General features: G+C 40.2%; 1 protein-coding gene across 2 annotated transcripts in view; it reads right to left on the bottom strand.

Annotated features, from left to right (window-relative positions):
- The window catches only part of ZC2HC1B (zinc finger C2HC-type containing 1B), a 101,307-nt gene that overhangs the window by 73,289 nt on the left and 5,359 nt on the right, over positions 1-22,659 (bottom strand). For both annotated transcript variants that reach the window (XM_055266296.2, XM_055266287.2), the window contains exons 2-4: positions 7,610-7,671; positions 5,823-5,942; positions 5,159-5,297 (exon numbers count right to left, since the gene is read on the bottom strand). In XM_055266296.2, coding sequence (XP_055122271.1) covers positions 5,159-5,297; positions 5,823-5,942; positions 7,610-7,671 — 321 coding nt within the window. The remainder of the gene's footprint in view (positions 1-5,158; positions 5,298-5,822; positions 5,943-7,609; positions 7,672-22,659) is intronic.

The following is a 22,659-nucleotide window of genomic DNA, read 5'->3' as shown; positions in this document are numbered from 1 at the left end:
TTTTGAGACGGAGTCTCGCTGTCTCCCAGGTTGGAGTGCAGTGGCGCGATCTCAGCTCACTGCAGGCTCCGCCTCCTGGGTTCCCGCCATTCTCCTGCCTCAGCCTCCCGCGTAGCTGGGACTACAGGCGCCCGCCACCTCGCCCGGCTAATTTTTTGTATTTTTAGTAGAGACGGGGTTTCACCGTGTTAGCCAGGATGGTCTCAATCTCCTGACCTCGTGATCCGCCCACCTCAGCCCCTCAAAGTGCTGGGATTACAGGCGTGAGCCACCGCGCCCAGCCTTTTTTGAGACAGTTTTGCTCTCGTCACCCAGACTGGAGTGCAGTGGTGCCATCTCTGCTCACTGCAACCTCTGCCTCCCGGATTCTCCTCCCTCAGTCTCCCGAGTAGCAGGGATTACAAATGCCTGCCACCACATCCAGCTAATTTTTTGTATTTTTAGTAGAGACGGGGTTTCACTGTGTTGACCAGGCTGGTCTCGAACTCTTGACCTCAAATGATCCACCTGCCTCGGCTTCCCAAAGTGCTGGGATTACAGGCGTGAGCCACCATGCCCGGCCAGCTAGTCAATTTCTACTCAGCAAAAATAACTTCTAGGTATTTCTGGTGGAATTACATTGAATCCATAGGTTAATTTGGGTAGAATTGACATCATAACACAATCTTGAGTCTTCCAAACCAGAAAAATGGTAAATCTCACCATTTATTCTGGTCCTCTTTAATTTCTTGAAGGAATGCTATGAGGTTTTCATTTTATAGGTTCTGCATATATTTTGTTAAATACACCCCTAAATATTTACCATTTTTATGTTATTATAAATTTATTAAATTTCTTTTTTTTTTTTTTTTTTTGAGATGGAGTCTTGCTCTGTCACCCAGGCTAGTGTGCAGTGGTGCGATCTCAGCTCACTGCAACCTCCGCCTCCTGGGTGCAAGTGATTCTCCTGCCTCAGCCTCCCAAGTAACTGGGATTACAGGCACCCGCCACCGCACCCGGCTAATTTTTGTATTTTTTTTAGTAGAGGCGGGGTTTCGCCATCTTGGCCAGTCTGGTCTCGAACACCTGACCTCGTGATCCACCTGCCTTGGCCTCCGAAAGTGCTGGAATTACACGTATGAGCCACCACGCCCAGCCTTAAATTTCATTTTTTAATTGTTTATGCCTAGTATATAGAACTACAACTCACTTGTTTATACTTTATATCCTGAAATGTTGTTAAATTCACTTTAATTCCAGTAGCTTTTTTGTAGTTCCCCAGAATTTTCTATATTTACTCATTCACAATTATGTTGTCTGTGAATAAAGATAGTTTTACATCTTCTTCCCCAATTTACATGCTTTTTACATGTAAATATAATATTTTAATTCATTTCTTGCCTTATTACACTGAGCATTATCAATAGTACAGTGTTGAATAGAAGTGGTCAGAATGAACATCCTTGTTTTTTTCCTGATCTCAGTGGGAAAGTGTTCAGTTTTTCACTATTAAGTGTGATGTTAGCTGTAGATTTCTCAAGGATGACCTTTATGGAAGAAGTTACTTTCTAATTCTATCTTGCTGAGAAAGTCTTTTTTTTTTTTTTGTATTGTATTGTTTTTAACGTGTAAGGAGTTACACTTTGTGGAAGGCTTTTTCTCTATTGAGATGATCATATGCTTTTAAAAATATTTTGTTAATTTGATGGATTACATCATTTTCTTCTTTTGACTTAATTTAGGTCTCATTTGCTCTTTTCCTAATCTTTTAAAGAGAAAGTTTAAGATAATTTAACTAAACCTTTTCTCTTTTCTATTATAAACATTTAAAGCTATAAAATTCCCTCTAAGAATGAATTAAGCCGCATCCCACAAAGTTAGATGTTTTCATTATCATTCAGTTAAAACTATTTTCTAATTTCTCTTGTGATTTCTTCTTAGATCCAAGGGTTATTTAGAAATGACTTGTTGATTTCCAAATATTCAGGAATTTTCCAGATATATTTTTGTCATACATTTCTAATTTCATTCTATTCTGATCAGAGAACATATTATGTATGATTTCAATTCTAAATTTGAGACCTACTTTGTGGTCCTGTATATGGTCTCTCTTGGGTGACTGTTCCATGTATACTTGAAAACACTGTATCTTCTGCTGTGGCTATGTGTCATAGGATAAGTATAAATGTCAATTAGGTCAAATTGGTTACTGTTGCTCAACTCTTCTATATCTTTACTGATTTTCCTGCTGTGTATTCTATCAGTTACTAAGACAGGAGTGATAAAATCTCCAAATATAATTGTGAATTTGTCTACTTCTTCTTCCAGTTTTGTCAGTTTTTGTTTCACATTCTTAGAAGCTCTGTTACTAGGTACATAAACATTTAAAATTGATAGGTCTTCTTGATGTATTTATCATTTGAATCATCATCTGTTAATACTTGCCCTGCAGTTAACTTTGTGCTATATTAATACAGTCATTCCAGCTTTATGATTACTGTCTGCATGTATATCTTTTCCTGTGCTCTTAACTTATTTGTGTCTTTATATCAATGTGTTTTTCTTATGGAAAACTTATAGTTGGGTCTTGCTTTATTATTCAGTTTGACAATTTCTGTCTTTTATCTGGAGTATATAGGCCATTAATATGCAATTATGCATATGGTTAGGTTTAAGTCTACCATCTTGTTATCTGTCTTTATCCCACCTGCTCTTTGTGCCTTTTTCCCCATTTGGATTGAATTTTTTTTACATTTTTTATCTCTACTCCATGTATTGTCTTATTAGCTAAATAGCAATATTTTTTAGTGGTTACTCTAGAGTTTACAATAGGTATCTTTACCATATAATAGTCTACCTTTAAATGACACTATACCTATTCATGTATAATATAAGAACCTTACAATATATGTCCATTTTCCTCACTCAACCTTGTGCTATTGTTTTCATACATTTCACTTCCATGTTATAATACCCATTATATGCTATTATTTATGCTTTAAAAAGTAACTAGTAACCCATAGTTGATATTATCCTCAATGGAAAACACAAGACAAGGATGTTTTTTGCCACTCCTATTCAATATAGTATGAAAAGTTCTAGCCAGAGGATTTAGGCTCGAAAAAGAAATAAAAGACATATCAATTGGGAAGGGAGAAGTAAAATTATCTCTGTTTATACATACATAATCTTATTGTATAAAATCCTATAGATTCCACAAAAACACTATCAGAAATAATATTATAAATGAATTCAGCACAAGTTACAGGATACAAAGTCAACATATAAAGATCCGTTACATTTTTATACACTAAAAATGACCAATCTGAAAAGAAAGTTAACAACTTCATTTATAATAATGTCAAAATGAATAAAATACTTAGAAATAAATTTAACCAATCAGGTGAAAGACTTGTCCATTGAAAACTACATTATTTTGCTAAAAGAAATTAAAGATGTAAATAATAGAAAGATATCCCATGTTCATGGTTTGGAAAACTTAATATTGTTAAGATGACAATAGCACGCAAAACATTCTATATATTCAGTTCAATCCCTAACAAAATCTCATTATAATATTTTTACAGAAATAGAACAAAAATCCTAAAATTCACATGGACTCTCAAAGGACCTTGAATAGCGAAAACAATCTTGAGTGTATTTTGCAGAATTCAAACTTCCTGATGTCAAAAATTACTAGAATGCTACAGTATTCAAAACAGTTTGGTACTGGCATAAAGACAGACATATAGATCAATGGAATAGAACAGAGAGCCCAGAAATAAACCCTCAAACATATGGTCAAGTGACTTTTGATAATGGTGCCAAGATGATTCAATGGGGAAGAAAAGTCTTTTTAACAAATGGTACTGAGATAACTGGATATCCACATGCAAAAAAACGATGTTGGAAATTTATATTACACACAAAAATTGACTTAAAATAGATTTTAAAAAATCTAAACATAAGAGCTAAAACTAAAAGAAGAAAGCATGAGCAAGCTTCATGACGTAGATTTGGTGATTAATTTCTGGATATGACATCAAAAACACAGGCAACAAAAGAAAAAACAGATACACTGGACATCATCAAAATGAAAAACTTTTGTGTATTAAAGGCCATTATCAAGAGACAGAGAAAAAGACAGTCCACAGAATTGGAGACAATATTTGCAAATCATGTATCTGATAAGATTAACATTGATATATTAATAACCTTATATTAATATTTATGTTAATCTCATTGAGATTCTAGCCCTAAGATGAGATAGAGGAAAAAATTTAACAATATGACTAAATAAGTGGAGAAATACAGAACATGAGACATTCTAAAGGATAAATAGCCTGGTAGGGATATTGTTCAAGATTTAATAAAGACCGAAGAGATAACAAAAGGTAATATGTAAACTGTGATTGGATACTGGGTTGTGGCTGAATATGGGTGAGAAGAGAGCTTTAAAAAACATTCTTAAGGTAATTGGGAAAACATATTAATACATATCAAGTGTGATAATAGTATTGTGATTATGCAAGAAAACGAACTCATACTTAAGAGATGCATACTAAAATAGCTAAAGATAAAGTATTAATGATGCTTGGAACTTAATTTTAAATGGTTCTGTCAAAGAAAAAAAAGAGAAAGGAGAAATTATGGCAACAGCGTCAACAATTGCCAAATTTCAGTGGAGGGCATGTGTACTATTCCTTCCTCTTTTCTGTAGATTTTTAAATTTTCAAATAAAATGTTTCCAGTAAAAAAAGCTGTGGGCCACTAAATTGTACAGCTTCAAATGGTTAAAATGCTAAATTTCATGTTTTGGGACTTTTACCCGGAAAAAAAAAAAAAAAAAAACAGCTGTGGGTATCTGACACGATGGGGCTGTTGCAGAGTTGGTTAGCTTGCTCTGCATAGCTCCATACCTATCAGCTAAGAGGTGTCTGGTGTTTCTTGGAGTTATGTAATACTACAGCACAGCTACAGTGGTGTTCCCACATTGAGACAGAGTTAGGAGGAAACACAGAATCTTTATGCAGATAAAAAAATAGGATGTTTACTTTTATATAATTAATAAAGTTACTTCTATGTAATTGTTATTGTCAATTTCAGAGTGCATAGAGGGCATGATGATTTGGTCAAAAGTCAAGCATAGCCTCAAAAGCAACCCAAAATGTCCACACACCTGGGTTCAAGGATGGAGGCGGTGGAGGTGGGAGGGGTCGGCCTTCTTTAATGGCTAGCCTACACTGCTTTGCTGATCGGATTGCGTTAATAAAGTCTTCATGTTGTTGTCTCCAGTTAGACTTCCTCGCAGGTGGAGACTGTAAAAAATAAAACCAGCAAATAATACCCTAAACTGTATACCTCTCCATTACAATTTTGTTTAAAGCTGGAATTTGTGAATTCACAGGAAACAGAACTGTGAAAATTGGGGAAAAGGAGAGTTTGTTTTTCAAAAGTACTCCTTAAAGAGGTTTGGAAAATACAGTAATATAATTTGCAAGCCACAATAGTGAGGGAAAACACAAAAGAAAAATCAGAAAAATAAAGAAACTATAAAACTTTAAAGAAAAGCAAATGTAAGATTAAAAGTGACTTTCTTCTCAGGTTAATTGCTAGATTTAAAGCCACTCTAATGAAAACATAAACAAGATTATTTTTTGCTACATCTGGAAAATATCTGAAGTATATTTGGAAATCTAAGTAAGCAAGATTATAAAGAAAACAGTAAAGGTGGATTACAGTTACATTACATTACTGCATTATCAAGCAAAAATGAAACCAGAAACAGGCCTTACAGTACCGCAGAATGTAATAACAAACACTAAAGAAGATATCAGGAGTACCTTGGATTGCGGAGTCTTCTTCACAGTAGAAATGTCAGTGCCCTGTAATCTTTGCTTCAAAGAATTGAAAGGTTTACGTTTTCTGTTGAAGAGTTTTTTACATATTGGTCCATGCCTTTCCTAGAAAACGAAGAGTAGGGATTGGAATTTCTAAAGTGCACAATCAGTTTTTAATGCCTAGGTGTACCTAGACAGCCCCGACTCCAGTGACTATGTTTGCTCCTCAGAGCCTAGTTCATTCTCTAACAGGTCACGGCAGAGCAAATCCATTTAGCTCTTCTCATCCCATGTTACATATAACTAGATATTGTGCTTGAGCAAAGACAATAAAATACCTTTATAGCTAAAAGACTTACTTCAAATTTGGGTTTATATATTTAACTCAAATGTGGGCAGTATGCTCTTTACTCCAGTCAGTAGTCCTTCAAGTATTCAACATTTCTGATACAAAAACTGAGGAGCTAACACGCAGAGCTTTGCCTGTGTACCGCCTGTATAAAATGTGCTACTGTGCCACTATGGGACCTTTGCCCTCTCCCTTCATGGATGTGTGCCACATAATAACCGTCATTGACACAGTAGCTTCGTCAGACCCCACAAAATACAAGTTCTATAAAAATCACTGCACTGGCTAAGAACAAGCCATCCATTTTAAGCTGAAGGAGAGAGAAAGATCAAATCATTTGATCAATGCCCTCCATAGCCTAGAAATAGGCTTAGGAAATGAAACTCAAAAGTATCCAAGATGTACCTGACATTTAGAGATCCCTCTGCAGATGGAACCTCCCAGGTCTCAAACTAATTCTCAGGGGGTGTGGCTCCAGGCTGGCAAAGGCAGTGACACACACTGGTGGGCTACAGGGCCACAACCAGCCCCGCAAGCTCTCCCTCTAGTTTCAGGAAGCTCTAACCACAGTTAACTAAAAGACAGCTATTTCATTTTTTAAATTCTCCAGAAAAATAAAACCTACAACCTCATTTTATAGTCTTTTGTCCCAAACGTAGTCAGACTTACAGTCCACATCCTTTAAGTTCCAGAAAAGTCTCCTTTATCTAAAATGTCCCAACTGACAGCTGTATTATCATCTTAGATTTTCTTTTTGAAAAAAATCATCTTTCTTGGGAACCCCTTTATAATATTGGGGCATACCATCTATTTAATTCCCTAATTTTGAAATGAATCAAGCTTTTATTCAACTTTATAGCCATCAATCAGGGGACTTGACATGCTATTAGCTTGAATCTGGACAACAATTAGATCTTGGAACAGGACTTACATCCATGTATCATTTTGTTCAAATGGTATAAAACCCCTCAAATTTGAAGGTTCTGTATACGTGGCAAAGCAGAAAACAGGAAGGTTAAAGGACTTGTCAGGATTAGTGACAAATTTGCGGCTAAAAGCCAAGTTTCCAGATGTCTAAAATTCAATGCTCATTCCTCTTGACTAGCTAATTTCCCTGGTGCTTTGGCCTTGAAATTTGAATTTTTGATGCTTAAAGAAAAGGCGGAAAAGCCAAAACCTCTTGAGGGATCATTGACGATGCCAAGAGATTTCCACCTGGCATCATTTCAGGAGGACCATGTTTAACAGGGTCACTTTTGAATGAGGCAGCATCAATCTGCCTCAGTGTTCTCTGGGCCCATCAGCCATAGGTTATGTACTTCTCCTCTTCCCTTGCTTCCCCTCCACATCTGTCTTTAATCTTTGCACTGCCGCCTCCTCACTGACTTGACAGTTCATTTAAGTCCAATGAAACACATCTACAAAATGTCTTTATGTTTACCAGAACATCTGCTGCAAAACGTCTTCCACAGACTTCACAGGGAAACAATTCCTGATTGCCATCTGTGTAAAATTCAAGAGTACATTATGTTAGTTTCATGGAATTGCCTGGCTGAGAAGAAATGACTGACTGGAGGTGACCTCAATAGCTTGATATCTTCACTCTTTTTTCCCTCCCCACCAACTGCTTCTTCCCCTTGGGAAGACCCTGTGTAAACTCACTTGTGTTTTCCTTTCCTGATATAAACTCCTCACTTCACTAAACAAGTAAATTCCATATCCTTCAGGCAACCAGAGTATAATTATTTGATTTAATATTTAATATATTCTTACATGAAGTGCCTGATAACTTTGCTTGAGATACAAGCAAAAAATACCTTAGTATAAAGGCAGTCATAAATAATCCAGTGGTAACATCTTTGGGATTCCTACGAGAATGTAAGTTCTATGAAGGCTGAGACTGTGCCTATTTTATGCCCAATGCAAGTGCTTAACCCATAGTAAGGTACTCAAGGTATTGGTTGAATGCATGGGCCAAGCAAGAATTGAATTTCTAACATAGAAACAATCATTCATTCGATAAATAGATATTGGCTATATGCAATTCTGTGGAAATATTGGGAGAAATCATACATGGGACCAGCACAGAAAAAAAGTATGCAGATAAATTAATGACATTAGAAAAGTATCATGAGAAAAGCAAAATATTATGAAATTCTGAAAAAAGTTTTTTTGTATTACTTCCTTTTGGTTCATCAGGAGTCAAATATGTTAAGATTTAAAAAGCACTTTGATCAAAGCTATGATGTCTTAGGTTAATAAAAACAGCAGTTTGAGGTCTGAGCATAGACTTTATATTAGACCAGCCATCTGGGCTTTACTCTACATGCAAGGAAAGCAACAAGAGACATTAAGTTGGAAGAACCTAAACAGAGCTGTGGAAGATGGATGTGAGAAAGGCAAGAAGGGGCAAACGGATTGCGAGTATAGTGGGAGAAGAGCGGAGTTTAGTGAAAAAGCTGCAGGTGGGTCAGGTGTGCTGGCTCACGCCTGTAATCCCAACACTATGGGAGGCTGAAGCAGGAGGATTGCTTGAATCTAGGGATTTGAGACCAGCTTGGGCAACATAGGGAGATTGTGTCTCTACACAAAATAAAAAATTAGCTGGGCTTAGGGTGGCTCGCGCCTGTGATCCCAGCTACTCAGGAGGCTGAGGTGAGAGGATCACTTGAGCCCAGGAGGCAGAAGTTGCAGTGAGCCATGATCATAACACTGCACTCCAGCCTGGGAGACAGAGCAAGACCCTGTCTCCCCCACATACACACAAAAAAGCTGAAGGTGGAGGCCTGAAATGGAAAGGAAATAGGAGATGAGTGATTCTGTATCAAAGAGTCAACAGCCTGATTAGATTTGTGGGAGTTAGGAGGTGGCAAAGAGAAAAGAATGCTTGAGGACTATTCTACGTTTAGAGGCAGAAGGACTGAGAAGATGCTGGGAGTGTGGGATAGAAACAGGAAACTGGAAAAGAAGGGCCATCTTAGGAAGAAAAATGACTTCAGCTTTGGAAACACTGAGTTGAAATAGAGTTGTTCGGCCAGCAGGATGGAAATGAGGGAGGTCAGGGTTAGAGACACAGATGTAGGCTTTGAGAAATGAAGTAAAGGCATGATATTGCCAGGGAAGAAGTCATGGAAAGAGAAGTGCAGAGATGATCCTTAGGGAAACTTATATTTAGGGCCAAGAAAATGATGATGATAAGCCAGGAGGAGAAACAGGAGAGAACAGGGTCATGGAAACCGAAGGAAGACAGTTTGAAAAAGGAAGACCTAGTTAACAGGAAGCAGATGGGTAGCCTGCTACAGACGTTGTTGATTTAAATGATTTCTTCTCACATCTGCTAATTGGTATTGTATTTTCAACACAGGCCATCCATCACAGCACACAGAAATACCTCTTGCCCTCCCTGTTCTTTTGGAGCAGTTTGTAAAACTTCATTTAAATATATATATATATAAATATATATAAAATATGTATACATATTTTTAAGCAAGGGTACCACAACCTGAAAGTACTCATCTTGATTACAAAACTACTGCTGCTCTTTCTAAAACACTAGTGAAGGATAACCTATTTTTACGAATATTACAGTAACATTTGTGTGGTGTTTTCCTATGTTATCTCATGTGATCCTCACAGTGACCATATGAGACAGGGTTAGTACTATTTTTATTTTACAAATGAGAAAACGGAGGCCCAAGTAGGTAACTTCTCTAAGACTGCAGGTAGTAAGTGGTAATACTGAGACTTGAATTTGAGTCTCTTTCCAAGTATTAAGACTATTAATTCAACCATCACTACAACTAGAGAGATGTTAGTACTCACCTGCAAAGCAACTAGAAATCCCTAGAGGATCAATGACCTCTGGTTGAAATCAGTGAGTCAATGAATTTAAAATACTGACAGATACAAATGATATGATTCAATTCAATACTTGGATACAGATGGACCACCACATTCTGAACCATATTCAACTCAGAAGCTTGAGTATAAGGAAGGAAGGGAACACTTACCTAGCCAGCTGAATCAAACAGGGAGATCAATGTGGTCTGCAGTGTTTGTTTCTGTGTATTGAATCACATGGAATATGTGATTGCTAGAACATTAAAAGAACCTTTTGAGACTTCTAAAATGCCTTTCAGTAGGTGACCGGTTAAACAAACTGTGGTACATCTATAGCCTGGAATACTGCTCAACAATAAAAAGACCACTTTTTTTTTTTTTTTTTGAGACAGGGTCTCGGTCTTTCACCCAGGCTAGGGTACAGTGGGATGATCACAGCTCATTACAGCCTCTACCTTCTGGACTCAAGCAATCCTCCCACCCGAGCTTCTTGAGTAGCTAGGACAACAGGCATGTGCCACCACATCCAGCTAGATTTTTTATTTTTTGTAGAGACGGGGTCTCACTATATTGCTCAGACTGGCTCGAACTCTTGGCCTCAAGCAGTCCTCCCACCTTGGCCTCCCAAAGTATTGGGATTGCAGGTGTAAGCCACCATGCCCAGCTGAAAAAGAACACCACTGATACATGCAATAACCTGGATGGATTTCAATGCTGGGTGAAATGAGCCCATCTTCAAAGGTCACATACTGTGTGATTTCACCTGCACAACTTATTAAAAAATGACAAAATTAGAGAGATAGGACACAGATTAGAGACTGTAAAAGGATAAAGATGAGTGGGAGTGGGGTGGAAGGTAGTTGTGATTCTATGAGGTTAGAATGAGGGAGATCTCTGTGTGATGGAATAGTTCTGTATCTTCACTGTGAGGTGGTTTTGCATGTTATCAAATGGTACAGACTGTGAACACAACTTGTACTAATGTCAGTTTCCTGGTTTTGATATTGTACTATAGTTATTTAAGATGTAACTTAGGGAAAACTGGGTAAATGGCATCCAGCATCTCTCTGTGCTATGTTGTAACATTTTGTAAAACTATAGTTATGGCAAAATAAAAAGTTTAAAAATAATATCTAGGGTTCAGCAAACTGTAGCCAGTGGGCCAAATCTGACACTTTTTTTTGTAAATAAAGTTTTATGGGAACACAGCCATGCTCATTTGTATACACAGAATTTATTGCTGCTTTCCTGCTCCAACAGCAGAGTTTAATACTTTCAATGAAGGCCATATGACCTGCAAAGCCAAAAATTATACTACTTGGCCTCTGACAGAAATAGGTTGCCAAAAATTGCTGAACCATTTTTATATTAATTTAAAGGAATTTGTGGGAGAATAACATGGAAAAATATTAATGAAACATTTTGTTCATATATTTACTAATAAAGACTGGAAGGGCACACACAGAGTAATTACTTTGGGTATGAATAAAGATGAATATTACTTTTAGTTTTCTGTATTTCCAAACTTTTAGTGAAAATTATGCATCACTATTTTAAAAATCAGAACAAATAAGTGCCTTTCAAAAAATAAAAAGAAACCCTTTGGAAGAAAATGTTCTAAAACAATGAGTATCACCTCAGCGATTTCTTTTTCCTCTCTATCTGGAATCATACTTGGTAAACTATTATAGTGGCTATTATTTCTAAACATTGGTTTATAATCTTTGAAAATGTTAAAAATGAGTAACAGAAAGTAATCTGGGAGTGATAAAGCTCTGTTTAACACATCAAAAATAAAACATAGGCCAGGAATGGTGGCTCCCAACTGTAATCCCAGTATTTTTGGGAGGCTGAGGAGAGAGGATTGCTTGAGCCCAGGAGTTCAATACCAGCCTGGGAAACACAGTGAGACCCTCATCTCTACAAAAAATTTAAAAAATTAGCCAGGCATGGTAGCATGCACTTGTGGTCCCAGCTATTCAGGAGGCTGAGGCCAAAGAATCGCTTGAGTCCAGGAGGCTGAGGTTGCAGTGAGCCATGATTGATTGTGCCTGCTGGGCAACAGAGCTAGACCCTGTCTCAAAAAAAAAAAAAAAAAAATCAGGGACAACTTGAGCAGGAAAAAAAAACAAAAACGAAAACAAACAAACATTACAAAGAAGCATAGAGAGAATTAGGGTTAGATTAAAATTGAAAAAGTTTTACTTTTGACCAGATATTCTCTTTCTTGAGCTGGAAGTTAAGAATGCTTTGTAGAGAACTAAGCTATCCACATTTTCTTAAAGGAGCATGGTAGAGAAGAAAAAAGGAAGACACTTTCTCATTCAGATGCCTGCAAATTACAGCTGTTAAGTTCTTTGCAGTCCAGAACATGTAAATGTTTAGCAATATCAACATCTTCCTTGGCCCTATGGCAAGGGGGTGGAATAATGGCCTCAACTTACCAATATCTCAGGAACATGAGTCATGAGATAAGAAATAGAATTAAGACTCAGTTAGGATAGCAGATCCTATCTAATTTAGATCTTCCCATCTAATTTTGCTTTCTCCCCAAACCCCAATAAAGCTATAGTAAAGGGACAAAGGGACATAGAAACATAGGGCAGGGAGGAAAGAAAACAAGAAACCTAAAATTTGGAAAGCTAATAGACATTGTAACTGACTTGGAGGACTTAAAGCAACACCAAACTCTACTTCCCAAACTAACAGTAAGGGAGAACTAAGAACCATCCAGATTCACACTACAGACTCTTAAAAGTCACAGGAACTCCTGGACAGCATGTACCTCTACAACTGGGGCAGGTGAATGAGGAGGAAGAGACTGTCAAAATATGGAGGACCAAGGGGAAAGCTGTTTGAAAGAAGTTAAGATTCCTAGATCACGCCCCACCCCCAACCCCTGCCCCACACCACAACTCTCCTGCTCCTTGGATAAATGCCCTTCCCCGTCTCTAGGTGATTCTACTTTCTGGAAAGGAAAAAATAAGCAGTCTGTGCATTAGTCAATATGAGGCACATCTGAAGGCATGAGTACTACAGCAAAAACAGATAGGTAGGTATAGATACAGACATACATACAGTCAATTCTCATTATTTTTGGTAGTTAAGTTCTATAAAGTCACTGTGAGCACTGAATTAGCAAATACTGAACTGTGGCTCCTAGGGGAAATATAGGGTTAGGTTCCTGTGAGTCTCTGGTCACAACATTTTTGTTAATGGATCAATACAAAACCTTGTTTTATGCATGTTTCTGTTTAAAGACACCTTTTTATAGCATTGATTCAGTAATGTTGAACTCATGCCAATAGCGCTGTAACTCATGACTGAATGCTTACCTAAAGCACATATTTTCTCCTTAGGGCAAATCACAGCCTTGAGCTTAGGAACACTAGACAGCACTTCAGCACTGTTCTAGGCAGCCTTTCCCCCTCCCCTTCCACCTTTGAGACAAAGTCTTGCTCTGTCACCCAGGCTGGAGTACAGTGGTGTGATCTTGGCACACTGCAACCTCTGCCTCCTGGATTCAAGCGATCCTCCCACCTCAGCCTCCCGAGTAGCTGGGAGCACAGGCCCACACCACCACACCTGGCTAACACGGCCATTTTAAACAGTGAAATCACCAAAGAAAAAGCACAAAAATGTGGAAAATGTGGCACTAAATAGCCCATGGAAGGAACTTGAGTACATTATGAGCACTAAAACAAGAAAGTAGAGTATTACCTTGTTCAACCTCAGCTGGGAAACTGTGCTGGATGACTCAACTTTTTTATCAATATGTGCATGTCTGCAAATGACTGTAAAAGTGCCACAAGTACTGATGTTAGGGTTACAAGTAAGTTTTAGCAAGTAGGTAAATTTGCAAACAGGGAATCCATGAATAACAAGAATCAGCTATATATGTATGCATGTCTATATATACATGTATACAGGTACATATATACAATCTAGTGATTAATTTCATGAATAGTGATCCTGAAAGCAGAGAATATCCACATGCCCATCTTCTTCTACTTGGCTTAGAGGACTCTGCTTGCCAAACCCTTACCCTCAGGGCAAAATGTAACTTCTCTGGGGATCAAATTCTTCCACTAGCAAGTATGTAAAGATACTGATATTGGGAGATTCCCAAACAGCTCACTCAGGCCACCCTACAATACAGCTCAGTTATGAAATACTGCTCACTTGTTCATTATTTCCATTATTTTCCTCTTCCAATCTTAATGATGAGCAAACAGACAGGAATTTCCAAAGATCTGAAGAACGTCTCTAGCAGGTAAGTCCAAAACAGACCAAAAAAAAAAAAATTAAAGGAAAATTATAACTCTTAGAAATTAAAAAAGTCTTGCTGGGCACAGTGGCTCACACCTGTAATCCCAGCACTTTGGGAGGCAGAGGCAGGTGGATCACCTGAGGTCGGTAGTTTGAGACCAGCCTGACCAACATGGAGAAATCCTGTCTCTACTAAAAATACAAAAATTAGCCAGGCGTGGTGGTTCATGCCTGTAATCCCAGCTACTGAGGAGGCTGAGGCAGGAGAAAAGCTTGAACCCAGGAGGCGGAGGTTGTGGTGAGCCAAGATGGTGCCATTGCACTCCAGGCTGGGCAACGAGAGTGAAACTCTGTCTCAAAAAAAAAAAAAAAAAAAAAAAAAAAGAAATTTAAAAAGTCTTTAGGAGAAAAACTCAATAGAGAGTTGAAAGATAAAATTAGGAAAATCTCCCAGAAAGTAAAGTAAAATGGCATAGAAATGGGAAAGAAACAAGCAAATTAGAATACCAGTCCAGACAGGTCTACTCCAAATAATACTTCAAGAGAGAAAAAGGAGAAAATACAAGGAAGAGAATAAAAATAATTTTTAATTATTTCCAAAAAAGAAGGACATAAACCTCCTGTGGTGGTTAATACTGAGTGTCAACTTGATTGATTTGAAGGATGGAAAGTATTCATCATGGGTGTGTCTCTGAGGGTGTTGCCAAAGGAGATTAACACTTGAGTCAGTGGGCTGGGAAAGGCAGACCCACCCTCAATCTCGGTGGGCACCATCTAATCAGCTGCCAGCAAGGCTAAAATATAAAGCAGGCAGAAAAATATGAAAAAAACTAGACTGGCCTAACCTCCTAGCCTACATCTTTCTCCCGTGCTGGATGCTTCTAGCCCTTGAACGGCAGACTCCAAGTTCTTCAGTTTTGGGACTCAGACTGGCTCTCCTTGCTCCTCAGCTTGCAGATGGCCTATTGTGGGACCTTGTGATCATGTGAGTTAATACTTAATACATTTCCCTTTATAGATATATTCCCTTTATATATATTTCCTATTAGTTCTGTCTCTCTAGAGAACCCTGACTAATACAGATTTTTGTACCAGGAGTTCCAGAAGAACAGAATATTAAGAATGGAGTTCTTTCATTGGTTTGGGGTTTCTGGAGTTGGTTGCTTAATATAATTAGACCCAAAAATGCTAAGGACTCTACTTCTAATAGTATGGAGAACACTGATAGACCTTGGCATGAACTGTTTAGAGAGTTACACAAAATAAATGCATTTGACCCTCCTGATTCATTGCTCATGAGAGGCAAGGAGTTTAGTGACCCTATACATAATACCTTTGACCATATGTGGAGAACCAAGGAACATAATGAAGCTGGTTGGTTGCTCCTAAGTTCAGGGGACAAAGTAATGAAAGAAAATGATGAATTCGGGGATTTTAACTCCCAGCTTCAGAAGCAGATACTGAGCCTCAAATCTCCTAAGATTGCCCTGAGTGAGAGTCTTATCTCCTGTAGAGAAAGAGCTGAAATTGTGGAAAAACAGATACAAGCTCTTATCATGCAAGTGGCTGACCTGCAGTGAAAGGTGCATGCACAGCCTTGCCAGGTGTCTACTGTTAAAGTGAGGGAATTGATTAGAAAAGAATGGGACCCTGCAACTTTGAATGGGGACATATGGGAGGACCCTGATGAAGCTGGGGACACTGAGTTTGTAAACTCTGATGAACATTTTTTGCCAGAAGAAACAGCTTCCCCATCCCGAGTAGTGGCAACATCCCTTCCCTGACCCATGCTGCTGTCAGCCTTTCCACCTTTGAGGAGATAAACCCTGTGCTGCCTGAGGCAACAGTGATGGCCTCCCCTGAGACAGTTGCCAGGCAAGATAATGTTGATTCTCCTCAGAAACCACCCCCAACACATCTGTTTGCTTCTAGATCTATAGACAAAATTCCCGTGGGGCCCTAGAGGTGAGGTTGAGAATGAGACCCATGAGGAGGTGCGATACACTTGAAAAGAATTGTTTTCTAACTTATATAAACAGAAATCTGGAGAACAGGCATGGGAATGGATATTAAGGGTGTGGGATAATGGTGGAAGGAACATAGAGTTGGATCAGGCTGAATTTATAGATTTGGGGACACTAGTAGAGACTTTGCATTTAATGTTGCAGCTCAGGGAGTTAAAAAAATTAAAAATTCTAATAGTTTATTTGCTTGGTTAGCTGAAATATGGATTAAAAGATGGCCTACTGTGAGCAAGCTGGAAATGCCTGATCTCTCTTGGTTTAATGTAGAAGAAGGGATCCAAAGGCATAGGGATGGTGGAGTGGATTAGTCACTTTAGACGTACTCATCCCATCTGGGAGGGTCCAGAAAATATACCCTTGACCAATGCCTTGTAAAACAGATTTGTGAGGGCAGCACCTGCATCTTTGAAGAGCCCTGTAATTGCCTTTCTCTGCATGTCACATCTAACAGTGGGATACACAGTCACTCAACTACAAAATTTAAAAACAGTGGGAATAGGCCAGGTGCAGTGGTGGCTCACGCCTGTAATCTGAGCACTCTGGAAAGCTGAGATGGGCAGATCACTTGAGGTCAGGAGTTCAAGACCACCCTGGCCAATATGATGAAATCCTGTCTCTACTAAAAATACAAAAATTAGCTGGATGTGGTGGTGAGCACCTGCAGTCCCACATACTCAGGAGGCTGAGGCAGGAGAATCCTTTGAACCTGGGAGGTGGTGGGTGCAGTGAGCCAAGATTTTGCCACTGCACTGCAGTCTGGGTAACAGAAAGAGGCTTCATCTCAAAAACAAAAAAATAAATAAAAGAATAATAAATAAATTGATATGATTTGGCTGTATCCCCACCAAACTCTCAACTTGAATTGTATCTCTCAGAATTACCACATGTTGTGGGAGGGACCCAGGGGAAGGTAATGAATCATGGGGGCTAGTCTTTCTCATGCTATTCTTGTGATAGTGAATGAGTCTCATGAGATCTGATGGGTTTTTCAAGGGTTTCCACTTTTGCTTCTTCCTCATTTTCTCTTGCTGTCACCATGTAAGAAGTGCCTTTCATCTCCCGCCATGATTCTGAGTCCTCCCCAGCCATGTGGTACTGTAAGTCCAATTATACCTCTTTTTCTTCCCAGTCTCAGGTATGTCTTTATCAGCAAAGTGAAAACAGACTAATACAGTAAATTGGTACCAGTAGAGTGGGGTGTTGCTGAAAAGATACCCGAAAATGTGGAAGTGACTTTGGAACTGGGTAACAGGCAGAGGTTGGAACAGTTTGGAGGGCTCAGAAGAAGACAGGAAAATGTGGGAAAGCTTGGAACCTCCTAGAGACTTGTTGAATGGCTTTGACAAAAATGCTGATAGTGATATGAACAATAAGGTCCAGGTTGAGGTGGTCTCAGATGGAGATGAGGAACTTGTTGGGAACTGGAGCAAGGGTGACTCTTGTTATTTTTTATCAAAGAGACTGATGGCATTTTGCCCCACCCTAGAGATTTGTGGAAATTTGAACTTGAGAGAGATGATTTAGGGTATCTGGTGGAAGAAATTTCTAAGCAGCAAAGCATCAAAAGGTGACTTGGGTGCTGTTAAAAGCATTCCATTTTAAAAGGGAAATAGAGGATAAAGTTCAGAAAATTTGCAACTTGATGATGCAGTAGAAAAGAAAAACCCATTTTTTGAGAAGAAATTAAAGCCAGCTGCAGAAATTTGCGTAAGTAGCAAGGAGTCTAATGTTAATCCCCAAGATCATGGAAAAAATGTCTCCAGGCCATGTCAGAGACCTTCACAGCAACCCCTCCCATCACATGCCCAGAGGTCTAGGAGGAAAAAGTGGTTTCGTGGGGCAGGGCCCAGGATACCCATATACAGCCTAGGGACTTGGTGCCCTGTATCCCAGCCACTTCAGCTGTGGCTGATTGGGGCCAATGTACAGCTCGGGCTATGCCTTCAGAGGGTGGAAGCCCCAAGCCTTGGCGGCTTCCACATGGTGTTGAGCTTGTGGGTGCACAGAAGTCAAGAATTGAGGTTGAGGTTTGGGAACTTCCCCCTAGATTTCAGAAGATGTATGGAAATGCCTGGATGCCCAGGGAAAAGTTTGCTGCAGGGGTGGGGCCCTCATGGGGAACCTCTGCTAGGGCAGTGAGGAAGGGAAATCTGGGGTTGGAGCCCTCACACAGAGTCCCTAGTGGAGCTGTGAGAAGAGGGCCACTGTCCTCCAGACTCCAGAATTGTAGATCCACTGACAGCTTGAACTGTGTGGCTCAAAAAGCAAAGGACACTCAACACCAACCCATGAAAGCAGGCAGGAAGGAGGCTGTACCCTGCAAAGCCACAGAGGCAGAGCTGCCAAGACCTTAGGAACCCACCTCTTGCATCAGCATGACCTGGAAGTGAGACATGGAGTCAAAGGAGATCATTTTGGAACTTTAAAATTTGACTGCCCCGCTGGATTTCACATTTGCATGGGCCCTGTAACCCCTTTGTTTTGGCCAGTTTCTCCCATTTGAAATGGCTGTATTTACCCAATACCTGTACCCTCATTTTATCTAGGAAGTAACTAGCTTGCTTTTGATTTTACAGTTCATAGGTGGAAGGGACTTGCCTTGTTTCAGATGAGACTTTGGACTGTTGAGTTTTGGATTAATGCTGAAATGAGTTAAGACTTTGGGAGACTGTTGGGAAGGCATGATTGGCTTTGAAATGTGAGGACATGAGATTTTGAGGGGCCAGGGGCAGAATGATATGGTTTGGTTGTGTCCCTACCCAAATCTCCACTTGAATTTTATCTCCCAGAATTCTTGTGTGTTGTGGGAGGGACCCAGAGGAAGATAACTAAGTGGGGGCCGGTCTTTCCTATGCTATTCTCATGATAGTGATTGAGTCTCATGAGATCTGATGGATTTATCAGGGATTTCCACTTTTGCTTTTTCCTCATTTTCTCTTGCTGCCACCATGTAAGTAGTGCCTTTTGCCTTCTGCCATGATTCTGAGGCCTCCCCTGCCATGTGGAACTGTAACTCTGATTAAACCTCTTTTTCTTCCCAGTCTCAGGTATGTCTTTATCGGCAACATGAAAACAGACTAATACATAAATTTAAAAAACAAAAAATAAATATAGTGGGAATATTTGGATCCCGAGGTGGCAGGGGCCAAGTGGCAGCACTCAGCCATCAAAGGCAAAGTGGACGTAGCTACTGTAATGGACTGCAGAGGCAACGTGGCAACAATCAGAATAGTCTGACACATATAGAGCTCTGGCACTGACTAATCACAGTGTTTCTAGAAGTGAAATTGAAAGGAAGCCTACTTACTGCATTTTTACTTAATTTATATAAGCAGAAAACTTCTAGGTTGAATAGACAAAAGACTAATCTGAATTATAAAAACAGAGAATCATGGCCCCTTAATTTCCAGACTTGAGCCAGTTTACGAACCCAGAGCTGCTTGAATGAAGGGCAGGCCAGGTCCCTTTGAAAAAGGTCTCCATTACACTACTGACAATTTATGCTGTTAATCTTTCTCCCATCCTTCCCCAAGAAGACCTCTGGCCTTGTACCAGGGTAATTATGCATTGGGGAAAAGGGAAATGATCAGACATTTCGGGAACTACTGGACACTGACTCTGAGCTGATGATTCCAGGGGACCCAAAACATCATTATGGTCCTCCAGTTAACGTATGGGTTTATGGAGGTCAGGTAATAATGGAGTTTCAGCTCAGGTCCGACTTACAGTGGGTCCAGTGGATCCCTGGACTCATCCTGTGGTCATTTCCCCAGTGCCAGAATGCAAAATTGGCATAGACATACTTAGCAGCTGGCAGAACCCCTACATTGGCTCCCTGATTGGTCAGGTGAGGATTATTATGGTGAGAAAGGCCAAATGAAAGCCATTAGCGCTGTCTTTACCTAGAAAAATAGTAAATCAAAAACAGTATCACATCCCTGGAGAGACTGTGGCGATTAGTACCACCATCAAGCACTTGAAAGACTCAGGGTGGTGATTCCTACCACATCCCTGTTCAACTCTCCCATTTGGCCTGTGCAGAAGACAGATGGATCTGGAAGAATGACAGTGGATTATCATAAGCTTAACCAAGTGGTGACTCCAACTGCAGCTGCTGTACCAGATGTGGTTTCACTGTTTGAGCAAATTAACACATTTCTTGGTACCTGGTATGCAGCCATTGACTTGGCAAATGCCCTTTTCTCCATTCCTGTCCGTAAAGCCCATCAGAAGCAATTTGCCTTCAGCTGGCAAGGCCAGAAATATACCTTTACTGTTCTACCTCAGAGGTATATTAACTCTCTGGCTTTGTGTCATAATCTTACTCAGAGAGACCTTGATCACTTTTTGCTTCTACAAGGTATCACACTGGTCCATTACATTCATGACATTATGCTGACTGGATCCAGTGAGCAAGAAGTAGTAAACACACTGGACTTATTGGTGAGATATTTGCGTGCCAGAGGATGGGAAATCTGATGAAAATTTAGGGAACTTCTTCCATAATAAAATTTCTAGGGGTCCAGTGGTATAGGTCCTGTTGAGATATTCCTTCTAAGATGAAGGATAAGTTGCTGCATTTGGCCCCTCCAACCACCAAGAGAGAGGCACAATGTCTAGTGAGTCTATTTGGATTTTGGAGGCAACACATTTCTCATTTGGGTGTGTTAATTCGGCCCACTTATCAAGTAACCTGAAAGGCTGCCAGTTTTGAGTGGGGTCCAGAACAGGAGAAGGCTCTGCAATAGATCCAGACTGCTGTGCAAGCTGCTCTGTCAATTGGGCCATATGACCCAGCAGATCCAATGGTACTTGAGGTGTCAGTGGCAGATAGCGATGCTGTTTGGAGCCTTTGGCAGGCCCCCAAAGGTGAATCACAGTGGAGGCCTCCAGGATTTTGGAGCAAGTCTCTGCCATCTTCTGCAGATAATTACTCTCCTTTTGAGAGACAGCTCTTGGCCTGTTACTAGGCTTTGGTGGAAACTGAACGTTTGACTGTGGGTCATCAAGTCACCATGCAACCTGACCTGCCTATCATGAACTGAGTGCTTTCTCACCTAAAGTGGGTCATGCACAGCAGCATCCATCATCAAATGGAAGTGGTATATACGTGATCGAGCTCAAGCAAGTCCTAAAGGCACAAGTAAGTTACATGAGGAAGTGGCTCAAATGCACAAGGTGGAGACTCCCACCACCTTGCCTTCTCTCCCCTAGCCTGCACCAATGGCCTCATGGGGAGTTCCCTATGATCAGCTGACAGAAAAAGAGAAGACTAGAGCCTGGTTCACAGATGGTTCTGCACAATATGGAGGCACCACCCAAAAGTGGACAGCTGCCTTTCTAGGACATCCCTGAAGGACAGCCCCTTCCTAGGACATCCTTGAAAGCGGTGAGGGAAAATTTTCCCAGTGGGCAGAACTTTGAGCAGTGCACTTGCTTGTGCACTTTGCATGAAAGGAGAAATGGTCAGATGTGCGATTATATACTGATTCATGGGCTGTTGCCAGTGGTTTGGCTGGAAAGTCAGGGACTTGGAAGAAGCATGATTGGAAAATTGGCGACAAAGAAATTTGGGGAAGAGGTATGTGGATGGACCTCTCTAAGTGGTCAAAAACTGGAAAGATATTTGTATCCCATGTGAATGCTCACCAACTGGTGACATCAGCAGAGGAGGATTTTAATAATCAAGTGGATAGGATGACCCGTTCTGTGGACACCACTCAGCCTCTTTCCCCAGCCACCCCTGTCATCGCCCAATGGGCCCATGAACAAAGTGGCCATGGTGGCAGGAATGCAGGTTATGCATGGACTCAGCAACGTGGACTTCCACTCACCAAAGCTGACCTGACTACAGCCACTGCTGAGTGCCCAATTTGCCAGCAGCAGAGACCAACACTGAGACCTCGATATGGCACCATTTCTCAGGGTGATCAGCCAGGTTGATTATGTTGAACCTCTTCCACCATGGAAAGGGCAGAGGTTTCTCCTCACTGGAATAAACACTCACTCTGGATATGAGTTTGCCTATCCTCCATGCAATGCTTCTGCCAAGACTACCACCCATGGACTCATAGCATGGTTTATCCACTGTCATGGCATTCCACACAGCATTGCCTCTGACCAAGGCACTCACTTTACAGATAAAGAAGTGCGGCAGTGGGCTCATGCTCATGGAATTCACTGGTCTCACTATGTTCTTCACCATCCTGAGGCAGTTAGATTGATAGAATGGTGGGATGGCCTTTTGAAGTCACAATTATAATACCAACTAGGTGACAATACTTTGAAGGGCTGCGGTAAAGTTCTCCAGAAGGTCGTGTATGCGCTACTACTCCACAACAGAGGTAAGGAAGAGTAG

This window comes from Symphalangus syndactylus, chromosome 2, assembly GCF_028878055.3.
Source record: "Symphalangus syndactylus isolate Jambi chromosome 2, NHGRI_mSymSyn1-v2.1_pri, whole genome shotgun sequence".
In the NCBI taxonomy this organism is placed as follows: domain Eukaryota; kingdom Metazoa; phylum Chordata; class Mammalia; order Primates; family Hylobatidae; genus Symphalangus; species Symphalangus syndactylus.
The sequence above is the reverse complement of the archived record's forward strand: the minus strand, read 5'-3'. Positions and strand labels throughout refer to the sequence as shown.